The 22,507-nt window shown below is 39.7% G+C and overlaps 1 protein-coding gene across 3 annotated transcripts in view; it reads right to left on the reverse strand.

Moving 5' to 3' along the window:
• CCDC50 (coiled-coil domain containing 50) overlaps window positions 1-22,507 on the reverse strand; it is a 77,791-nt gene that overhangs the window by 31,004 nt on the left and 24,280 nt on the right. For 2 of the 3 annotated variants that reach the window (XM_012806943.2, XM_012806944.2), the window contains exons 2-3: window positions 5,560-5,622; window positions 4,409-4,535 (exon numbers count right to left, since the gene is read on the reverse strand). In XM_012806943.2, coding sequence (XP_012662397.1) covers window positions 4,409-4,535; window positions 5,560-5,622 — 190 coding nt within the window. Of the gene's footprint in view, window positions 1-4,408; window positions 4,536-5,559; window positions 5,623-12,650; window positions 12,681-22,507 lie in introns of those variants that run through there. The other variant, XM_023514829.1, reaches the window with a different exon arrangement.

The raw sequence follows: 22,507 nt of genomic DNA on the forward strand, positions 1-22,507 counted from the left end.
ATGGAAACAAAAGCTCCATGTGAGACACTCATGTTTTTCCTTGAGATTCCGCAAAGGCAATGTAGACTAGAGATTCACATCCACCAATATCCAAATAGAACATGCACAGAAAAGGTCAGGAATGAGCTCACCAAAATGTCAATTACACTGGGGTCGTATGGAGTGGCGGGCATGAGTTTGAAATGATTTTAATTATTTGTATTTTTTTTCAGTTTCAACAAAGAACACAATGCCAGGCACAATGGCTCATGCCTGTAATCCTAGCACTCTGGGAGGCTAAGGTGGGTACATCACTTGAGCTCAGGAGTTTGTGACCAGCCTGAACAAGAGTGAGACCCCATTTCTAAAAAAAACAGCTGGATTTTATGCAGCACCTGTAGTCCCAGCTACTGAGAAGGGTGAGACAAGTGGATCTCTTGAGCCCAAGAGTTTGAGGTTGCTGTGAACTATGATGCTATGGCACTCAACCCAGGGCAGCTGAGACGCTGTCTCAAAAACACACACACACACACAGAACACCAAAAAAATGATGCTTAAAATGGGGACTAGAGAGTATACAATGTATATTCCTCAAATTTGGTCTCCAGTAGAAGCCTCTCTGGCTAATGCCAGTTTTTTTAATACTCTGGTCACTAAGAAAACCAAAAGTCAGGATACTGTTGCTATCCCAGTTCTTTGGCTTTTGCATTTTTTGTTTGTTTTTGGCATTCGTGCTTCCAACCACAATTTAAACACCATCTGTAACAGGCCAGCATGATGCTCTGATCACTGAGGGTACAAAACAAGTAAACGTCCCTGCTATCCTCACAAGCTCACGAGACAGTCTGGTGAGGAAAACAAGAACAATTAAAACACGTTCCTACAGAAGAGAACATTTCATTCTTTCAGAAACGGATTTAAAATTTGCCCCTAGGTGCACAACTCCTCTTGTTTCACGTTTCAAGGAAAACCAATTTATAACTCTCGAATGCAAGAGCCCCGAGGAGCCAATCTTTTACACAAATGTCGTGAGCTCAGAAAAATGAATAAAAACATACTTAAGAGCTAACTAAGGTGATGCTGGAATAAAATTGCAATTGTGACTTCAATACGCAGTTTATTTGCTAAACACACACACCCTCTCAATCTTCCCCTGCTAGTGACCTTAAAATAGTCAGTCTCAGTCTTGGCTGTGTGTTCTAGATTTACTGACAGGCTTTTGAAATTGAAAAAAGTGGAGAGTAGGAAAACAATATCCTACCTTCTCTAGAGGAAATAAAATCAAAATATTCTATTCCTACCAACCTGGATAAAAATTATTTTAATTTAGGTAAGAAAACGGGCTTTTTGAACATGTTTGGAAATAAGCAGACACAGGTCAGAGGAGATGTGAGCACACAGGCTGGTATGTGTATACGTGAGTATGCATACACCAGGAAAAGAACAAGGGACCACGAGAGAGACAGCACAAGCCAGAACAGAAACACTTTTAAAATCAAATCACTAGACAAGAAGTCTGCAAATCTGATGTCTGGTCTTGTCTCTATCAATGGTAACTGAGAATCATGACTTCTCATGCCATTTCATCAGCTATTAACAGAAAAAACTTTAAACTTAATGACTTCATATTACAGGTCTAACATTCTAGGGTTCTTATTCAAACCAAAGAAATGAAAATAAACAAAAATCTCAGATTTACAGTTCTTCTTTTTATTCACTTATAGCAAGTGAAGATCACTTTTCAAAGACTTCTCTACCTTGAGGTCCCAAATCAAGTGACTACCAACTACATCAAAGATGACAATCAAAGGGACGACAGAGGAACACAGCAGGAAGGTCAACCCAAAGGGAGTGTTACAGTCACAGAAGACACAGAAGATGCATCTCCTCATACAGAAAATGAAGAAGTGAGGTCGCAGCTGAGTTTCATGATTTCAAACCATTATTTCTAGGAAGGATCAGCTCTGGTTCAGTCACCTAATTATAAAGAATCCTGACAAAGCGAAACTGAGAAAGGAGTAGTAAACCATTAGTAGGCCTGACTCTGGACAGCAGCCCCAGAACCCTGACTCAGTAAAAGGCTCCAGTTCTTTAAATATTGCAGCATTGCAGTCTTCCCAGAATACCCAGCTGTCACGATTGTCAAGAAGTAAAGACCAAAAGACTTCCTTTCTAACTTCCTTATTTAAGCCAGGAACACTTTCAAAATCTTGGATTCCCAGGCAGAAACATAGTATCTGCTTCTTCTCTCATTCAGAACCTATTAAATACCACTGTCCAACAACTCCTGATTCACATTTTACAGCAGTTTGTATTAATAATCTCTGAACAACCTCATGATACACAATTACTACCCTAATTCAGAATCTAAAACTTCTGTATTAAGCTGGGAACTGGCCTTCCTAACAGAATTGTGAATAATGTAAAGGATGTAAATTTAGAATTCTAGAACATTCTAGCTTAACTTCTGTGACACTGAGCCTCAAAACATCTCACATCTGTCTCTCTTCTTTGTATCTCTGCTGTCATTACCTTCAAATTTAGGCCTCACATCTGTCTCCTCTCTATGAACTTATCTCTGCCACCACTGTCCCCAATTTAGGCCTCACTATACCTTAATTTCACCAGTGCTCAATAGCTGCCTTCAAACTTGCCCCCCCTCCAAGTCTTTACCCACCTATTCCCCAAAGTGAATCCCAAAATGAAAATCTAAAACTTTTTCAATGGTTCTAATATAAAATCGATGTAACCAACATTCTTTAACATAACTTAGGTAACCCTTTAGGTCCAGTTTTTGGCTACTTTTCTGGCCTCATCACCTACACACGCACACGCTCCTCTTCCTATTCTCCACTCCAGCAATACTGATCTTCTCCCAGCTAACATGAGATTCCAGGTCCTTTTCCCTCCTGTCCTTATGCTTGCTGCTCCTCCGGCTGGGATGATTTTCCCAGGTATCACTGTAAACTCCTACTTAACCCTCAGGTTTCAGGTTAAACCTACCACCTGTCTTATGAAACTTTCCCCAGGCTCTTCTCTCTTCATGGGCACTAAATTTAAGATATAGTTTTCTGCAACTTATGCATATTATCTCCAGCTACATAAGGCTCAGGGTGTTTTCCTGAGACCCTGAAAGGACAGGGTTATGTCTTACTCCTCTGGTCTCCAGTGCCTTTTATGTTGCCAGGTTTAGCATGAAGCAATAAATGTGTTTATTTTTAAAATAAGGAAGCTTAATGAAATAATTAGAGTCCTAAACAGAATGACAAACTCTTCCTCAAAGGCAGCAAAATAACTGGCCTTCCTGTTTTACTAAGCATGACTCTTAATTAAGGGGTTCCTTCATTTCTCCCTGAACCCCATCCTCCTCAACATAGTATCTCATGGTAAGTCTGTCATTACAGATTTAGATTGTTAAGAGCCACTCTTAGACTTTGTACCTCAATGAATCTCCAAATTAAAAAATAAAGAGCCACTCTCGGAGAAGAAATGTACCCTGGGAGTTTTAACATGCTGAGAAGAGTAAAAAGTCATTGTGCTGTAAGGAACCTTAGAAAAGATCATTTATCTATTAAAGGAAGGGGACAGTGAGAGAGAACTTTTGTCGCATGCTGAAGAAATGAAGAGAACTGAGTCTACAATTCAGAACTTTGCAGAACATTCCACTGTCTGTTGAAAAGCAAGGGGCTCGGCTCGGCGCCTGTGGCTCAAGTGGCTAAGGTGCCAGCCACATACACCTAAGGTAGTGGGTTTGAATCCAGCCCAAGCCCGCCAAACAACAATGACGGCTGCAACCAAAAAATGGCCGGGCGTTGTGGCCGGCGCCTGTGGTCCCAGCTACTTGGGAGGCAGAGGCAGGAGACTCGCTTGAGCCCAGGAGTTGGAGGTTGCTATGAGCTGTGATGCCGCAGCACTCCACCCAGGGGGACAGCTTGAGGCTCTGTCTCAAAAAAAGAAAAAAAGAAAAGAAAAGAAAAGCAAGAGGCTTGAGCAAAGTAAGAGCAAGAAAAACAACTAGAAAATAACAAAGGAACCAACTCAACTCAAAGTTGTTCGCTGCCCGTTATTTCACTGGACTCCCACAAACAAAGTATAAAGCAGAGAGAATACAGGTTATTTTCCTCGTGTTATGTATGGGTAAGGAAAATAAAATCAGAGAGGTAGACCAACTGGCTCAAAGTCATACAGCTAAGAGTAATGGATCTCATACCATAGCCCACATGTCCCAAAACCTAGTGTTTCAACAGCAAAGAAAATTTTTCAAAACAAAGGAAACTACTAGATAACCACCGTAGAGTTTGTATTCTAACAGGAAAGGAATCAGAAGGACAGAGGAGTCTGCTTCTCCCCTGCTGTGGGTGCGGTCTCCACACACAGCACCAGCCTTGGCGTTACACACCCCACCCCCAACCCCACCCCAGATCCTCACCGGTCTTTGTAGCGTTTCTGGAGCTGAGCCTGAGCTTTCAGATCTTCCTCTTGGAGCTGCTTAGCCACTCGGAGATCATGCTGGACCAAACGGTTCCGCTGAATGTTTGATGCCAAATGATGCTCGACTGGGACAGAAAAATTGAGGACAGGAATTAAAATGCTTTAGCTTGGTAGAAATAAATTTCATAATAAAAATAAGAGCTTTACCATTAAAAAGAGCTGCACATCCATAACTTTGTTTTATGTTCTCTAGAACACTGTATAATAGGCAGCACAGCAATTATTCTCCCATTCTTCCATTAAGTAGGACAAGGTTAAAAAATTCAGTAATTTGCCTTTCGTCACGTGGCAAAAAAGCAGCAGCACCACGACGTATACACAGACACTGGAAAGCAGGGCCAGGGCCCTTCACATCCCTGCATGTGCTCCCGCTCTATTTATTAACTGTGTTTTTCAATACTTAATTTTTTTTTTTTTTTGCTATGATGACATCTTTATTCCAGCCTTCTGGTGTTCAGAACCATAAGATTCTATTGTCCTAGGCGTCTGTTTGTGGTATTTTTTTTTTTCAAATATTAATATGAGGGAACAAATTTTTAGGTTACATTGTTCTCACATCCAAGGTAAAGTTCATGTTGCAGGACACTTAATTTTTCTAGTGACATATGAATTAATGATTCACAAGTCACATACTCACAGGAAAATACTTTTAGATAACAATATAATCTAGATTTACTTTCCATCAGTACATTGCATAAATATTCAGTAAGCCAAAATGTGACCTAATTTAGATACCAGGGTTGCTGGGGAGAGATGTTCAGGTCCCTACTCTAGGGACAGGAAAAGATTCCTATGTCAGCCTTCTACGTACCCCAGATATATCCACAGCAACCGTCTCCCTCCTACAACACTAAGGCAAGGGCTAAGGTCAAGCCTGTCTTACATATCCAGCAGTCTGGAAATCTCTGATTTCCGCTTGTCTTACTTCAAAACATTCTTCACCTAGGGATTATCTGCCTAGACAAATACTTCAGGACTGTCAGTGAGAGCCAGGTGACTGTGCTCTCTCCTTACCTCACCCTAAGAAATCAGCATCAAGCGACTACTAAAAATAGAAAACTGAAGAACATGAATGGGGTTATTACTCACTCTCCTGTTCCTGCAGGTTGTGGGCCAAGGTGTGGTCCTCCAGCACAGCAAAATCTCGGCAGACTGCAAAGGATGAGGGAGGAACAGACAGGAAGATTCATTAGTAATACTGTAACACACAAAGAAAAGAATTTTGTTTACTTCATAAATCAATCCTAATATCTCAGGATGGTCACTGTTATAAACTCGCAATGCATAAAACAGTAACTATTATAGTTCAGTATGAAACCTTCATTCACAAAAATCAACATAATTACTGCTCAGTGCCACACACAGAGTCCCACAATACAATTGTTAGATCAGGCCCCTGCACTAAGAGTCATCCTTAGTTCTATTTACCACAGACTCAGAAACCAGAAGCCCAGAAATCCTGATACAAATGGAGGGAAAGTATTGCCCGAATAACAGAAGAGTCACGCCTTGCATAGTGCTGCTGAGTTCTCACGTGTTCAGAGGAGTTAAACCAGGCCTACGTCTCAGCCAGCTGTGGTCTGCAATACCCTCTGCCAGCAATTTCTGCCTATCTTCGAGTCCATAAGGAAAAACAGACCTTCACTAGTCCCTCAAGTAGGAGCAGATCTCTCCTCTATGAGGAATAATCACACTATTTAACGGGTCTGATTCCCTGGAACATGAGTTAGAACTAGGTCTCCAGGTCTCTCAAAACCTAGGATTTCCCCCAAATAATCTAAAAACCTAAGAAAATGGGAACCTAGAAGAAACCAGGAACCTGCCCCTAACTTTGTCTCTATCGGGAGATGTGGGCAAGGACGTCTGCGGCCTGTTTTCTTAGAAGCAGAATGAAAAGACATGGTCTCCAAGGTCCACTTTACCTCAAACTGCAATTTAAACTCCTGCGTTTTAAAAGAAACATACAAACTAAACGAAACCTGAAGGACTCATTATGAAAAATGCTGTTTTAAGGACATGAGTTTAGGTGACTTGTCTTCACTGTATTCCGAACATGTAATTCACGTTAAAAAGGAAAACTCCCAAAGGCCTCAGAAGACCGCAGCAGGTGAGGCTCAGGAAAGGTCCCCTGGGGCTTATGAAACATTACAGACTGCCTCCTGCAGCTCTGGATGTTCCTGTGAGGACCTTCAATTGCAACAAAAAGAAGAACACTACTTGGTCACTGTCAGCATCTAGGTATGTTCACACGGACAAGCACAATCCTGTCCCTCCCTGAAGACAAGGCAAGGAAAGAGGGAGGGAGATCTTGGAGATTTTATGACAGATGAATAATTCCTGCCCAACAACCACAGTGAACTGAATGGGACCTCCTTAGTCCTTTCTCAAATGCAATTGCAAAACCAGTATTTTTAACAGAAAGTCTTGTTTGTTTCATCAGCTATATTCTCAACAAATTTGAACAGCTTGAGGCCCAGGTCCTAGTTAACCTATATTTCACAGGATGAAAGTTAGTGAGGTAATACCCTCAATTCGATAGGTGAGGAAACAGAGGACCAGAAGGCAGAAATTACTGAGGCTGTGTGGAGTTAATCAGTGATAGGGCTGGGGGATGGGGATCAATACCTGAGCCAGAGAGGGCTCTTTCCTTCCCGGACACTACCACACTCCTTGCCTCTAGGCAAACCACATTTACAATGGACGGAAAGAAGGTATTCTATACTGACCAACACGTACTCTCTAAACACTTCAATTAATTAATATCTCATTTTTAAATGGATTTAATTTACAAAAAATATACAGAAAGAATTAGCCAAAATGAATATAATCAAATCTCATGCAAAACAATGTTATTTTAATACACTTAATATTTGAAGCATCTTTAAATTAGAAAAACTTATATTTGTATGTTAAAATACCAATTTTAGATTATGATGTTATTTTTTAGATTAATCTCAGATTAATGTTTTTCAAATCATAGGTGACAACTTACTATTATGTTAAAAAATCAATTTACTAAATCTGAGATAAGCATTTTAAAAATGAACAGGCTAGAAAATAACAGTACACTTGGCCTTCCATATCTAGGGGTTCCACACCACAGATTCAACCAACCATACAACAAAAATATTCCCCCCCAAACTGTAGCTATACTAAACAAGTATAGATTTTTCTTCTTCTTCTTCTTGAGATAGTCTCACTTTGTCACCCTGGGTAGAGTGCTGTGGCATCACAGCTTTTAGCAACCTCCAGCTCTTAGGCTTAGGCGATTCTCTTGCCTCAGCCTCCCAAGCAGCTGGGGCAACAGACGCCCGCCACAACACCTGGCTATTTTTTCTTTTTTGCAGTTTGGCGGGGGCTGGTGCCCCACTCACTGAGCCACAGGTGCCGCCCTTCTTTATTCTCTAAACAATACGATAGCTATTTACTAGCACTTGTATTAAGTATTATAACAATGTAGAGATGATTCAGAGTATATGGAAGGATATGCACAGGTTATATGCAAATACTTCACTATTTTACATCAGGGGCTTGAACATTTGCAGATTGCAATATCCTGGGGGATGGGCATCTGTGTCCTGGACCTAGTTCCCCATGGATGTGGAGGGACAACGGTATATCACATGGAGTATAGAAGACTGCTTTGGAGAAACCTTATTTTTCAGTATTAATATATACACACAGTGCATAAATATGCACACACGTAAATGATATGTAGTAGGTCAAATGCAAAATATATAATATTCTGTGACTTATAATCAAAAAAGTTTTATATTTTGTTTTTTTAATTAATCTCAATAGATTGTACCCATGATTCGAAAAACATTATTAGATTAAAAAATCAATTTACTAAGTTTAAGACAAGCATTTTTTATTTTTTTTATTTTTTTATTTTTTTTGAGACAAAGCCTCACGCTATCCCCCTGGGTAGAGTGCCATGGCTTCACTGCTCACAGCAACCTCCAACTCCTGGGTTCAAGCGAGTCTCCTGCCTCAGCCTCCCAAGTAGCTGGGACCACGGCGCCCGCCACAATGCCGGGCTATTTTGTGGTTGCAGCCATTGTTGTTGTTTGGCGGCCCAGACTGGATTCAAACCCGCCACCTTAGGTCTATGTGGCTGGTGCCTTAGCCCAGGCACCGAGCCAAGACAAGCATTTTTTAAATGACAAGAATAGAAAACAACAGTATAGTTGGCCTGCACTGTTATGCCAAAACGCATTTTATGTTTTTAATGTCATACTAAGTAAAATTAAAATAATTATACAATTACTACATTTTTTCACATAGAGAACTGTGAAGAACTACAATAATTTTATATTTTTTACTTCAGTCAGCACATTAAAAACATAAAATACATTGTTTATGGGCAGACAGGTTTATGTGGCCCTGACACAAACTAAACCGAGAACAGTGGTTATTGCTAGAGATGGAAGAAAAGGGGCCTGAGAGCTTTAGCTATAGATGCGAGTCTACTGCTTCAAAAACAAAAAGGGACATGCAACTAAGACAAGATACTAACACGGATTTAATGTGGGTGGTATGTTCCTGGCTGTCTCTATTTCCTATGTTTATTGTAATGCTTTAAATATTACATTTTAAGTTAGATAATATACAATTTGTTTAAAATTCCCTTACTTTATGTTGTCAATAGCATATATTACTAAAACCACAAATATGATGACATGGTTTGACGTAACATGCATGAAGAATTTATGAATTACTGATTATCATAATGATTCCTCATAATGATTTCTTAATATCTAAACACCGAGACTGAGGTATATGCATGTATCGCAACTTAATTCTGAATCTTCTCACTGCCGAGGCAGAATTGGTACCCACCAGATATGTTCAATGACTATTAGGAAGAACACATATTTATACAGATAAAGAGGTGTACTGTCAGGTACACTGAATTAGCCCTTCAGCGTTTACTAAGAGTTTCCAAATATATAATCTCATGTCTTTTTTTTTTTTTTTTGGCTGTGGCTGGGTTTGAACCCGCCACCTCCGGCATATGGGGATGGCGCTCTACCCTCTCAAAGAGCCACAGGTGCCGTCCCCAAATATATAATCTCATTCATGATGAAATACCATTTTCCCAATCTATAATTTCTTATGCAACCTGCAAATTACATAGCCAGTCACCTTTGTAAATCAGTAACTAGATCAGGAATTCCAGGAAACACTGCACAGCCAGGCCAAGTTCAGAGCCTGGACAGGACTTTGCTCCTTCTCTAGCCTACTCCACTTTAACAGTATAAACAGTATACTGAGGATAAACAACATCAACTCACCTCACCACACTTAATAGACTACAATGTAAACATAACTTTTATTGCAGTAGGAAAATAAAATTCATGTGACTCACTGTATTGTGATACTTGTTTTATTGTGATGGTCTGGAACCAAATCTGCAATACTTTTGAAGTTTTCCTGCATTTGGGTTGACACAGCATTAAAGCTCTTTTAACCACTTATCAAACTTTTTCTTCTCCACGTTCACTTTCATTCTCCCAGAATTCAGACTAATCTCCTTGACATAAGCCAACCCATCAATGTTGTCTACTGTTCCTAGCCTGCTACTAAAATGAATTTCCTCACCATAGCCAATTCCACAATTATTCTCCTTTGTTCCTACCTAGACCCTGCTCAGACATTATCCCAAAGATAGTGGTTAAGTCTCTATGAATGCTACGAACTACGCTACTCCACCAATTTGTTTAGGAAAGTATTAACAGAAAGAAATGCACTTTCCCCTTAAACTTGAATACACAGCAGCCTCTTTTGCTGAAAAATTAATAAATTGCTTTTTCCTTTTTCTCAAAGCACTTATCCTCATTCTTCTGATGTGGCCTCAGGGACAAGTATCAAGCTTTCGGTAGTACTACTGCTAAAAATTTCTAACAATCATGGGAGGCATTAGCAAATTATAATTTTTGCTGATGGAGGGTATTGTCTACTTGTTGACAGCAGCTCACCGATCAGAGGGGTAGTTGTTGAAGGCTGGAGTTGGAATTTCTTAAAATTAGAAAACAATTAATCAATTGAGCCTTCCTTTCATAAAAGATTTGTCTGTAGTATGTGATATACATTGTTTCATAGCATTTTATCCAGAGAACTTCCTTCAAAACTCAAGTTAATCCCCTCAAAACCTGCTGCTGTTCTGTCAACTAGGTTATGTAATAATCTAATTCTTCATTGCCATTTCAACAATGTTCACAGCAATCTTCACCAGGAGTAGATTCCACTTCATGAAACTCCTATCTTTGCTAATCCACAGGAAGCAAATGTTTATCAGGTCAAGTTTTATCATGAGACTGTAGCAATTCACATCTTCAGGCTTCACGCTTCCCTTCCAATTCTAGTTCTCTTGCTATTTCCACCAGATAGGTCTGCAGAGACATCCTCCAGTGAAGTCTTGAACCTCTCAAAGTCATCCCTGAGAGTTGGGATTAACTTCTTACAAATTCCTGTATATGTTGATATTTGATCTGCTCTCTTCAATCACAAATGTTCTTAATGTCATCTAGAACACTGACTCCTACCAGAATGTTTTCAGTTTAAGTTGCCCATAGGAATCACTATGGCAGAAACAGCCTGACAAAAAGTTATTTCTTAATAAAAATTGAAAGTTGGAAGTTCTGCTTGATCATGAGCTGCAGAACAGATGTTGTGAGAGTAGACACAGAACAACATCAATCTCGCGTGTACCTCCATCGGAGCTCCAGGGCAAACTGGTGCATTGTCAACAAGCAGCAACATTTCGAAAGGAATCTCCTTTTCCTGAATAGTAGGTCTCAACAGTCAGTTTAAAATATTCAGTAAACCATCCAAGCTTTGTTGTTCTCTTTAGAGCACAGGTAGCGTAGACAGAGTGTAATTCTTACAGATCCTAGGATTTTTGAAATGGTAAACAAGCATTGACTTCAACCTAACGTCATCAGCGACATTAACCTCTAACAAGACAGCCTGTCCTTTGAGGCTCTGAAGCTAGGCATAGACTGTTCCTCCTCAGCTACCAAGGTCCTAGATGGCACCTTCTTACAATAGAGGCTGTTCTATCTGCACTGTCTGTTTAGTGTTCAATGATCTTATTATCTATGTGTTCTGGATGACCTGAAGCTTCTACATGAACACACGCTGCTTTACCTTGTACTTTTATGATACAGAAATGGCTTCTTTCCTGGCACCTCATGACTCAATCTCCGCTAGCTTCCAACTTTTCTTCTACAGCTTCTTTACCTCTCTCAGCCTTCACAGAACTGAAGTGAGAAAGAGACTTTCTCTGGATTGGGCGTGGCTTAAGCCAGTGTATTGGCTGGTTTGACCTTCAATCCAGATCACTAAATCTTCCTCCCTATCATCAGTAAGGCTGTTTTGCTTTTTATCAATTGAGTATTCACTAGAGTAGCACTTTTAATTTCCTTCAACACATTTCCTTTGCTTTCACAACCTGGCTAACAGCTGTGCACAAAAGGTCTAGCCTTCAGCCTGTCTCCACCTTTGACATGCCTTCCTCACTAAGCTTAATCCTTTCTTTTTAAATTAAACTAGAGACCTGCAACTCTGCCTTTCACTCACACATTTAGAAGCATCTGTAGTGTTATATGCACCTAATTTCAATACTGCTATGCATTAGAAAATAGGAAGATCCAAGAAGAGGGAGAAAGGCAAGGGAAGGGCTAGTCAGTGGAATACACAGAACAGAAAATATTAGATTTCACTATCCAGTATGGATGTGGTTCATGACACCACGAAACAATTGTAATACTGACACGCAAGATCACTGATCACACATCACCATAAGAAATATAATAACAATGAAAAGGCTTGAAATATTAGGAGAATTACCACAGTGTAATTCAGAGACATGAGGCAACCACATGCTATGCCGTTGTAACAAACAGTGCCCAAAGACTTGCTTAAGGCAAGTCTGCCAGTCAGTGAAGTGAAATAAAATTAAATACTATTGAACCACGTCACGTATGCATGAATTTACATGTAAGTATACAGTGAATTATTTTGCATTAAGCAAGCAGATATCAGAAATGGGGAGGACTGACATATTTACATAAATATCTCCCACCCATTTCCTTGAAGAGAAGAATGATTTTCACTCTGTTGTGGATCCACCCTACCATACACAAATGGCATTTATTACACACTTATAAACTTACGCATTTATTCAATAAACATGTGTTGAGCTGTTTCAGGATGAATAAGTCATCTCCAAGCCACTAAAGAAGTAAAAATGATAGAAAGATAAAAAATATATATATAATTTGATAAACGTACTAAAGATGTGTAGTAAATTCTCTGAAGGTATAAACATTAGAGCAGTTATGCCTTTTATGAATCGGGGGTAGGTGTAAGAAGCAGAGTATATCAAGAATCTTGAAGTACTTAGCATATGAAATAGGTCTCTAAGAAGGTCAAAATTCCTATGGGCAAAAGTGGTACATATTCTTGGCACAGGACTAACTATGAAAAAAGACACAAAGACAAAAAGTGCATAGGCTGTCCTGGAGTTCTGTTTGTGCCAGAAATACAGAAGCACCAAAGGGAATCCCAGCAAGAGGTGAGGAAAGGCTCTGTGTGCCTTCCTGAGAAATTGGTTCTTTATTCCATAGGCATTCCTGGTACACAGTTTACAGAAAAGATAATCTGGTAATTGCTACGGTGCTCCATCTCAAGCCAACCAAGCATTAAGTCTTTTATTTTTACTTGTCTTACCTTTGCTTCCCAGGACTCTCTTATGCTTATTTTCTCTTTATTATTTCTCCTCACGTGCCTTTTTTCAGGTACGACTCCTTGCCAACTTTATTCCTACAGCTCTAGACACAACCCACTCCCCTTCTAGTAACTGTGGGGGCTTTAAAGAAACAGAGCTACAAAATGACTTGCTTTCCTTTCCCAGGTAACACCCTCATCTGCCCACCCCTTGGGAATTAGTAGGAACTAGACTAAATCTGCATACTGAATGTCAATGATGTAAATGGCCCCTAGAATTCCAGCCCAACATTAACAAATTGGAGTTCTAAAATACCATTTATTTACTTTATTTATTTTTTTTTTTTTTTTGAGACAGAGCCTCAAGCTGTCCCCCTGGGTAGAGTGCCATGGCATTACAGCTCACAGCAACCTCCAACTCCTGGGCTCAAGCGAGTCTCCTGCCTCCGCCTCCCAAGTAGCTGGGACCACAGGCGCCCGCCACAGCGCCCGGCTATTTTTTGGTTGCAGCCGTCATTGTTGTTTGGCGGGGCCGGGCTGGGGATTCGAACCCGCCACCTTAGGTGTACGTGGCTGGCGCCTTAGCTGGTTGAGCTATAGGCGCCGAGCCTATTTACTTTATTTTTTGAGACAGAGTCTCACTTTGTCACCCTAGGTAGAGTGCCATGGTGTTATAGCTCATAGCAACCTCAAACTCCCGGGTTCAAGTGATCCTCTTGTCTCAGCCTCCCAAGTAGCTGGGACTACAGGTGCCCTCTACAACACCCAGCTAGTTTTTCTATTTTTAGCAGAGACGGGGTCCTATTCTTGCTCAGGCTGGTCCTGAACGCCTGAGCTCAACCAATACACCCGCCTCTGCTTCCCAGAGTGCTAGGATTATAGGTGTGAGCCACCACCTGCCCTGTAAATTAGTATTTAAAATTTTTTCTTAGTCATTAATGACACTTGATTAAGATCGCCTCAGCTTTCCACAAAGAAAAAAGTAAATGAGCTCTTCCTTTAAGTGGCCAGAGGTGATCTGTGAAGGTGGTTCGCTATTCACTTGACCCAGAAAACCCCACAAAGTCATGTAAGTCAAAAGGCTCAAATCTTCATGTTCACTTTAAGAACAAATGTGAAACTGCCCAGGTCATCAAGGGTATGCATGTACAAAAAGCCACCAATTACCTGAAGGATATCCCTTTAAAGAAACAGTGTGTACCATTCCGACGTTACAGTAGTGGAGTTGGTAGGGATATGCCCAGGCCAAACAGTGGGCCTGGGACACAGGGTCAGTAGCCCCAAAAGAGTGCTGAGTTTTTACAGCACATGCTTAAAAACTTAGAGAGTAAAGCTGAACTTAAGGGTTTAGATATAGATTCTCTGGCTATTGAGCATATCCAAGTGAACAAAGCACCCAAGATGCGTCACTGAACTTACAGAGCTCCCGGTCGCATTAACTGGTGACTAAAAAACAGAGGAGGGACATTTTACTAAATGCAAATCATGCACACATTCCCAGTGCTTTAAAAAAGACGTGAGAAAGTCCTTCCTCTTCCACCATTCTCTTACCCACACTCCAATACTTTCTGAAAACACAATTCCTATGACTCAAGCTTTACAAGATCCCACCCACAAAAATTCTTGAATAATACATTCACTAGAGACTATTTCTTTCAACTGTGCCTATTTTTCCATTTATAAAATGGTGGAATTTTGTGAATTATTCTTTTTATGTAAATGCTGTGAGTGGCAGATGAACTTTAAAAGCAGGAATTATGCTTGCTTTCCTTTGTTCTCTACACTTGAAAACACCCTCTAGGAACAAAGATATTCCAGGAACACATTTTGTCCTGAGAAAGTTTGGTAAAAACAGATAAACATACTGACATTTATGTAGCACTTTATAGATTACAATATACTTTCACATTTATTCCTCCTAACCACCTGAAGGTCAAGGTTTTATCAACATCCTCATTTATGAGGAGACCAAAGCTCAGAGAAGGTAAGTGAATTGAGCAAGATCAACTAATGAATATCTACCCGTTCTCGCCCCAAAATTTTCTGCAATAAGAAATACTCCCAGAAGAAATAGGTATGTGTTTCAGTTTGTCAGAAAAGAGTGGTATTACTAAAAATGAATTAAAGTAAAGTAACACAAATGGGCATTAGGTTCTTTGAAATTGAGAATAAAATTAAATTTTGGTAAAGGTAGTACATGTATTCAGAAAGTGCATTCCAGGTCCTAAAAAAGAAAAGATGAGATGTACTTCACTTTGCCTCATTATCTCCCAAAGAGAGACCTCCAGCTCCACAGACAGCCTGTATTTACTCCTGTAAAACTAAACAAGAGCCACTGATAGAGCTCAGAGCAAGCTGCTAAAAGCTAAACCAAACAGCAATTTTATATGAGGGTTTTCAGATTAAAACCTTAAACTTGCCCATTAAGAAAAAAAAAAAAGTTTCTTCCTTTTTCAAAGCATTTCATAGGTAACCTACAGGGGAAAACCTAGGTAGTGAGTGCAGTGGGAAATTCTGAGGAAAATTTCCCTTTGGGACCTCATCATCTGCCCTCATCCCACTGGCCTGCCTTCTAACGTCAATTGAGTTTCCTTCCTTTCAGAAATAATAAATTTTAATATTATGAGGACAATAACAAATTTTAGACTGTGTATAAGAGACATTAATGACAATTTGAACCAAGAAATATTATATGTAAACCTCTATTTAGCCCTACAAAAGAAATGTCCCCATATAGTAGAGTCTTTTCTCTTTAAAGTTCTAATAAAATTGTCTGAGTAGAAATAAACGGAATTCAGAAAAAATGAATAAATCTTATTATAATGACAAATCCTCTACATTCTCAGCCATAGCAAAGTTTATATAAGGACCAAGATAATATGTAAGGACCAAGATAATATCAACATCACCGCCACCAACACCATCACGGAAACTAATTCCCCACCCTCACCACCCTCAGTGGCCAAAGGAACAGACTGGGACCTCTTAAGATGCTCAACTATAAACTGTGGACACTCCCAAGCATTTGACCCTATAAGCCCCCAAACAGCAAACAGTTCTGAACTGCTAGTCACTCTGACAACTGATATTCCCAACTTTCAGGCAGATGGCTGAAAACAAAAAGAATAATATCTAAGTAACGTTTGGTGATTAATGTGCTAGAACAAAGGGTAACTGAAACCTTTGATTATTCTCTACTTTTAGTGTCCTAAAATTTTCATCTCTTTGAAATTAACAAAACCCAAGGATAGTATGACACAAGGTGGAGCGTGGCTGATTTTGGCTGATGCTAAGTAAACTACACAGGTGTTTCATCCTCATTTACTTTGCTCCTGGTCAAAGTAACAATGGTGGGGCTTCTTTTCTGATCAAGTCTCCAAATCCTGTTCTTTCCAATAAGCCATTTGTCTAGGAGATAGATGATCTTTCTGAACAGAGGGCCATAATACAATTAAATCAGATCCACCTTCCTGTGGTCACTATCCTTAGTATAATTATCCTCCTTACTAGACTGTTCACACAATATACACAGATTTCTGTAATTCCTTTGTGAAAGACAGTCATTCCATATTTTGAACAAATACTTGAGGAATTAAGTAACAGTAAGCAGTATCTCAATTGTTTGGGGACTTTTATGGTTCTTGGTTCTTGGTTCTGTTTTTGGTTGCCTGGTTTTAGTTGCGGGTGTAGAGCACAGAGAATGGGAAAGTCTTGCAGATCAGGAGGAAGCGTAGTCATCATTACACAGACAGGGGACAGGACTCTGTTCTACTGCCAGAAGCACTCATCCACCTCCTCCACTATCTAGAAAATTCATAATCATCAAGCTTCGAGACCCCCATCAAATGTCATCTATCAATCCAATCCTACATGATAATCAAAACCAAACCAAAGGACTCCCTTACACACCCAGCAGACTCATGAATATTTCTCCTTCAGTGCTACCACAGCATGAAGTATGCAAGACAGTCCTGTAGCACTACTCACATTATAAAAATTTTATTCGTCTCTTCCCCAGCATACATTCTAGACCATGAAAGGCAGGGAATATCTTAGGGATCAATTTATCTAACATTTATTCCAGTGTCTGAGACAGTAATTTTCAAATAAACATTTGCAGGAGGGCTTCTGAGAACAATTCCTCAGCTAGTATACTTGCTGTACCATGAAATACTGTGTTCTTCCATCCACACATTTCCAGCATATTGAATCATCCACATCTTTCAGCTTAGAAAAAACAAATCTAAGGAGTGACATGTTTAGCAATACTACCTCAAATGACAGTAAATTTCTACACCCCAAATTTCAGACATACTATAATAGGCGAGTATATTACCTGACAGAATCCTAGAATATTGAGAAAGGTGGTATAGTCTGGCAGGTGATCAACTACTGGTCCCATAATTAAACATATCACTCAATTTATAAAGAAATGATGGCTCTGAAACTTGGAATAACACGCCCAAAATGACAACTGAATAAGTGGCACAGCCAATGTGAAAGTCTGGTATCCTGAACAATGTGTGTTTACATAGAGACAGGCTTGTTCAGCTAAATGCCCAATATGGTGGTCAGAATATTCGTAGCACTTTGACTCAAAGAAATGCCATATGTGCTGAGGTGCTGGCAGGAATGAATGCGCAGAATCTGGAACTAGTCTCCTCAGTCACTGGTTTGAGAAAACTGCCCATGTCCTCATAAGTCCTCTGTGGTTGCAGGCTGCCTAAAAGTCCTAAGAATTAGAGAATGTTAACATTAGGTTAGTGAAAAAAAACGTCCAACTCCAAATCAAAAGTTTAGTTTATTATATCTCAATCAAGAAGCAGCACAATTAATCAAAGTATGAGCCTACACTATCAACACTGTTTTCCCACCTTAATGGTAGCTGGTTTATTCCAGCAGCAAAGAAGCCTAGAGAGCAAGTGGCGATGAAATCAGGAAAGGCCTTTTCCACAGTTTGTTGAGAATTGAATATTTTTCCTGGTAAGAAGTAGGCCAAATCCTGGAAGAAATGGCAGTCAGTTAGTGCGAGGTCTGATGAACATGGTGGATAACGGAGCAATCCAAGCTCACCTTCTGGGATCTGAGCAGCACTGTTTGTTGTGACAATGTTACCTTGTAAAATTGACCTGTCTCTATTGACCAGTCTCAGCTGCTTAATCCCAAGCGTCCTCATCATGTTGTCCAATCGGTTACAACAGACGCCCACTGTAATGGAATAACCAGGCTTCATGAAGCTGGAGTGGATAATACCAGTGCTGGATCACCAAACAGACACAGTTAGCTTTTTTAGATGAATATTTGGTTTGGGGCTGTGTTTCTCCATCTTTATCCAACCATGTCAAACACCTATGATTGTCAAAAAGTATCCATTTTTTGTCACACATAATACAGTAGAGAAATGGTGGTTTACGTCTGACAGCAAAGAAAGGCAAGCTTCAAGACAATGTCAGAAGATGTCTCCTCTGAGGCTAGTTTAATGCACGTGGAACCCATCTACCAGCTTCTTTACCTTGCTGATTTGTTCAAATGGTCCAATATCTTTTAAACAGTAACATCAAAACTTACTATTCATTCATGTGTAGGTTGAGAGCTAGATTCACTTCCACTACAGCTTTCAGGTCTTTATCCACCTTGGTCTCAGGTTGCCCTCATGGCACATCTTCAAGATTAAAATCACCAGAATGGAACTTGTCAAACCACCCATGTACTGTGCATTCATTAGCCACATCCTTCCCAAACACTTCACTGGTTGGTATTTCGAGCTGTCTGTGCTGCACTGGTTCCATGATGGAGCTCATATTCAAAACCAACACGAATATTTGATTTATACATAGTTTCACAAAAACTGCTTTACAAAAAGTGAAAAATAATCACCAGCCAAAATGTCTGTTTAAAAACTGATGTACTTTCAAAATTTAAAAAATAAAAACAAGAAATGTCAAAGTGAAATGTCAGAGATTTGAGCTGTTCAAATACCGTATTTAAGAAAATTGGACATTTCTTATTTAATAACCTAATAAATTAAGTATAAAGTAAATTGAGGCCAGGCTCATACCTGTAATCCAGCACTCTGGAAAGCCAAGGGAGGAGGATAGGTTGAGGCCAAGAGAATCAAGATTAGCCTGAAGAATACGGAGAGACCCTCTGCAATAAAATTTAAAAATCAGCCAGACATGGTAGGGTACGCCTGCAGTTCCAGCTCCTCAGGAAGATAAGGAGGGAGGATTGGCTTGGTGCCCATAGCTCAGTAATTAGGGCGCCAGCCACATGCACTGGGGCTGGTCAGTTTGAACCAAGCCCAGGCCTGCTAAACAACAACAACAACAACAACAAATGGCCAGGCATTGTGGCAGGTGCCTGTATTTCTAGCTACTTGGGAGGCTGAGGCAAGAGAATCGCTTAGGCCCAAGAGTTTGAGTTTGCTGTGAGCTGTGATGCTATAGCACTCGACCAACAGCAACACAGTGAGACTCTATCTCAAAAAAAAAAGGAAGGAGGATTGCTAAAGCCAAGGAATTAAAGGCCACAGTAAGCTACGGTTCCACCACTGCACTCCAGCTTGGACAACAGAGGAAGACCTCGTCAGTAAATAAATAAATAAACAAATAAACGAATAGACAAAATAAGTCAAGGTTGATGGAACCAAATAAAATAATATAAATGCAAAGAGAAAAATCTCAGAATAGAAGACAAGACATTTTCAGGGTTAATTATCCTGCAATAAACATTACAGAAAAATAGAATGTTACTTTTTTTAACCACAATAGTAAAATTCAGGATCCTCTACAAAATTCTTCCAACTAAGTGATCTGCTAAAGACACCATCTCAGTTAGAGCACCAACTGTCAGGGTATCAAGATCTTTATCACTAAGTAACTATCTCTGGTAATAACAACAGTCCTACATGATAGATCCGGTACCCAAGATTCCTCAAGTATTTCTGCATTTCAGTTACTATTTATAAAAAGATCCTCACTGATTTATCACTTTCCTAAAACTATAGACAATGATTATCAAAAAGGGTTTTAGAGGTTGTCAAATCTAGCCTTATTTTATCCAAGCACTGATCTGGACTCCTTAAATATTTCACCCAGAGAAAGGCAACTTCCTTTCAACCTAGCTCCTTTTCAGGTAACTACAGGTAAAATGGTCATCAATAGGACAAAACCTGCCAATCTACATAGTCACCAACCAGTCCTAGCTCAGACTCAGGGCACTCACATTCTCTAGAGCAGCAGTTCTGAACCTGTGGGTTGCAACCCCTTTGAACTGTATTAAAGGTTCACAGCATTAGGAAGGTTGAGAACCACCGCTCTAGAGATATGTGGGGGTGTTCTGTAGACCTGTGACACTCAAGTCTATTTTATCCACCCTGTAGATGATCATCTGTGTAGCACACCATCTGGGCTAAGGCACAGGTAAAGTCCTAGAAGTACTCACCGTTATAGACAAAACTCAGGGCTCATCAGTGAGCCTCTCTAAAGTACACTTTGACCACAACTGAAATACTTGGCTTTCCAACTTAAATTAAATTTAGGAAGTGTTAGAAAGACTCAACATCAGAATCCTAAGATGTAATACTACAAGATCACAATGTAGTTTCCTTTTGTAAAAGGCAAAAGATTTATAGGATCTGAAAAAAAAGCGTATTATTTTCCTTTTTGAATACGTCTATATCTTCCTATTTATTTCCATTAAGGGAAATTTTATAATCATTTTCACAATATTTTATGATAAAAATGAGTTTGTCTTTATTCTAATTTAAGCATCTAAACAGTGTGTGGTAGCTCACGCCTATAATCCTAGCACTCTAGGAGCAGAGGCAGGACCATCACCCGAGCTCAGGAGGTGGACACCTACAGCAAGACAACACCTCCCCCTCCCCACTAACAACAGACAAAATCAGCCAGACATTGTGGCGGGCATCTGTACTCCCAGCTACTTGGTAAGCTGAGGCATCACTTGAATCCAGAAGATTGTGGTTGCTGTGAGGTAGGCTGATGGCATGACACTCTAGCCTGAGCTTTGTCTCAAAAGACTTTGTCTCAAAAAGAAAACAAAACAAAAAAAACCCTGAATCCAGTGAGGCAACAAATACTACCCAAAAAGTCAGTTGCAGTTGTAGTACCAACGTGTTATTGATGGATAATTTATATTGCTCCTTTAAGCTTATAGAATGAAAGTTTTGCTTTTTATGAAAAAATTATGCTAACAAAAATGGTCCACATAAGGCCCCAAATTTGTCTGTAATCTTCCCAAGCACCAATACAAGACGGGATATATATGAAAAGTTGCTCAGTTCTCATTATCAGAAAGGAGAAATAATGCCAGGTACTGCAAATAAATGTTTTATTAGTACCAAATATAAAAGTAAACTCAGTTATCATGTGGGAATTTAAAAAGGTAGCACTGAATTATGTAACAGATATCATCAATAGTTTTGACATGAAGGGTACTAAGCATCAGTTTTAAATATATGCCAAAACACACATAAACACGCTTTCAATAAATACATAAGGCTAAGCACAATAAAGAAACATTTAAAAAAGCAAAACAACTAATTTAATCCTAACATTTCACTCTGATGCAATTGATCTAGAGTTTTGTTTTATTTTTCCTAATCTCCCACATTCAAAGTTAAATGAAAACCCCGTAACCTAAACCACTTGTTTGGCCTGTAGACATGTCATAAATAACCACAAACATACCAGACTGCAAGAAAGTGGGTTTTGAAAATGCTGAGATAGTGTAAGTCCTCAAATCAGATGTACTGCTTTAATATCTCAGACCATCTACATTATCAGAGACCACAAAGTCACTGGGTAACTTATTGGAAAAGAGAAAATGGCTGAGTCAGAAATTTCCATCTGACAGGGTAAACGATTAGGGGTGAGAGGAATACTGAAAGCAACAAAGAAAGGTAGCTGGGGGGAATTAGGGCAATTTTTACTCACATTGGTAGAACTGTTGGACATAAATAAAACTTTCCATAAGATTTATCTGACACAAGTTATTATAAATAATTTTTAAAATGCCCACAAATGCAACCAACTTCACAAACCTACTATGTTGTAGGCATCAATTTTACGGAATGGTGCTTTGAAGCCAAAAGATTTAGTCTGAGCGTCCAATGAATAGATTCCCGAGTTTTATCTTTGTATTCCCACCAAGTGGTTGCTAAAGTTTTCTTCAAAACCCCAAGTGACGGCTCGGCGCCTGTGGCTCAAGCAGCTAAGGCGCCAGCCACATACACCTAAGGTGGCGGGTTCGAATCCCCACCCCGAGCCCGCCAAACAACAAT

Source organism: Otolemur garnettii, unplaced genomic scaffold (assembly GCF_000181295.1).
Source record: "Otolemur garnettii isolate 467f Iridium unplaced genomic scaffold, OtoGar3 scaffold00060, whole genome shotgun sequence".
Taxonomy (NCBI): Eukaryota; Metazoa; Chordata; class Mammalia; order Primates; family Galagidae; genus Otolemur; species Otolemur garnettii.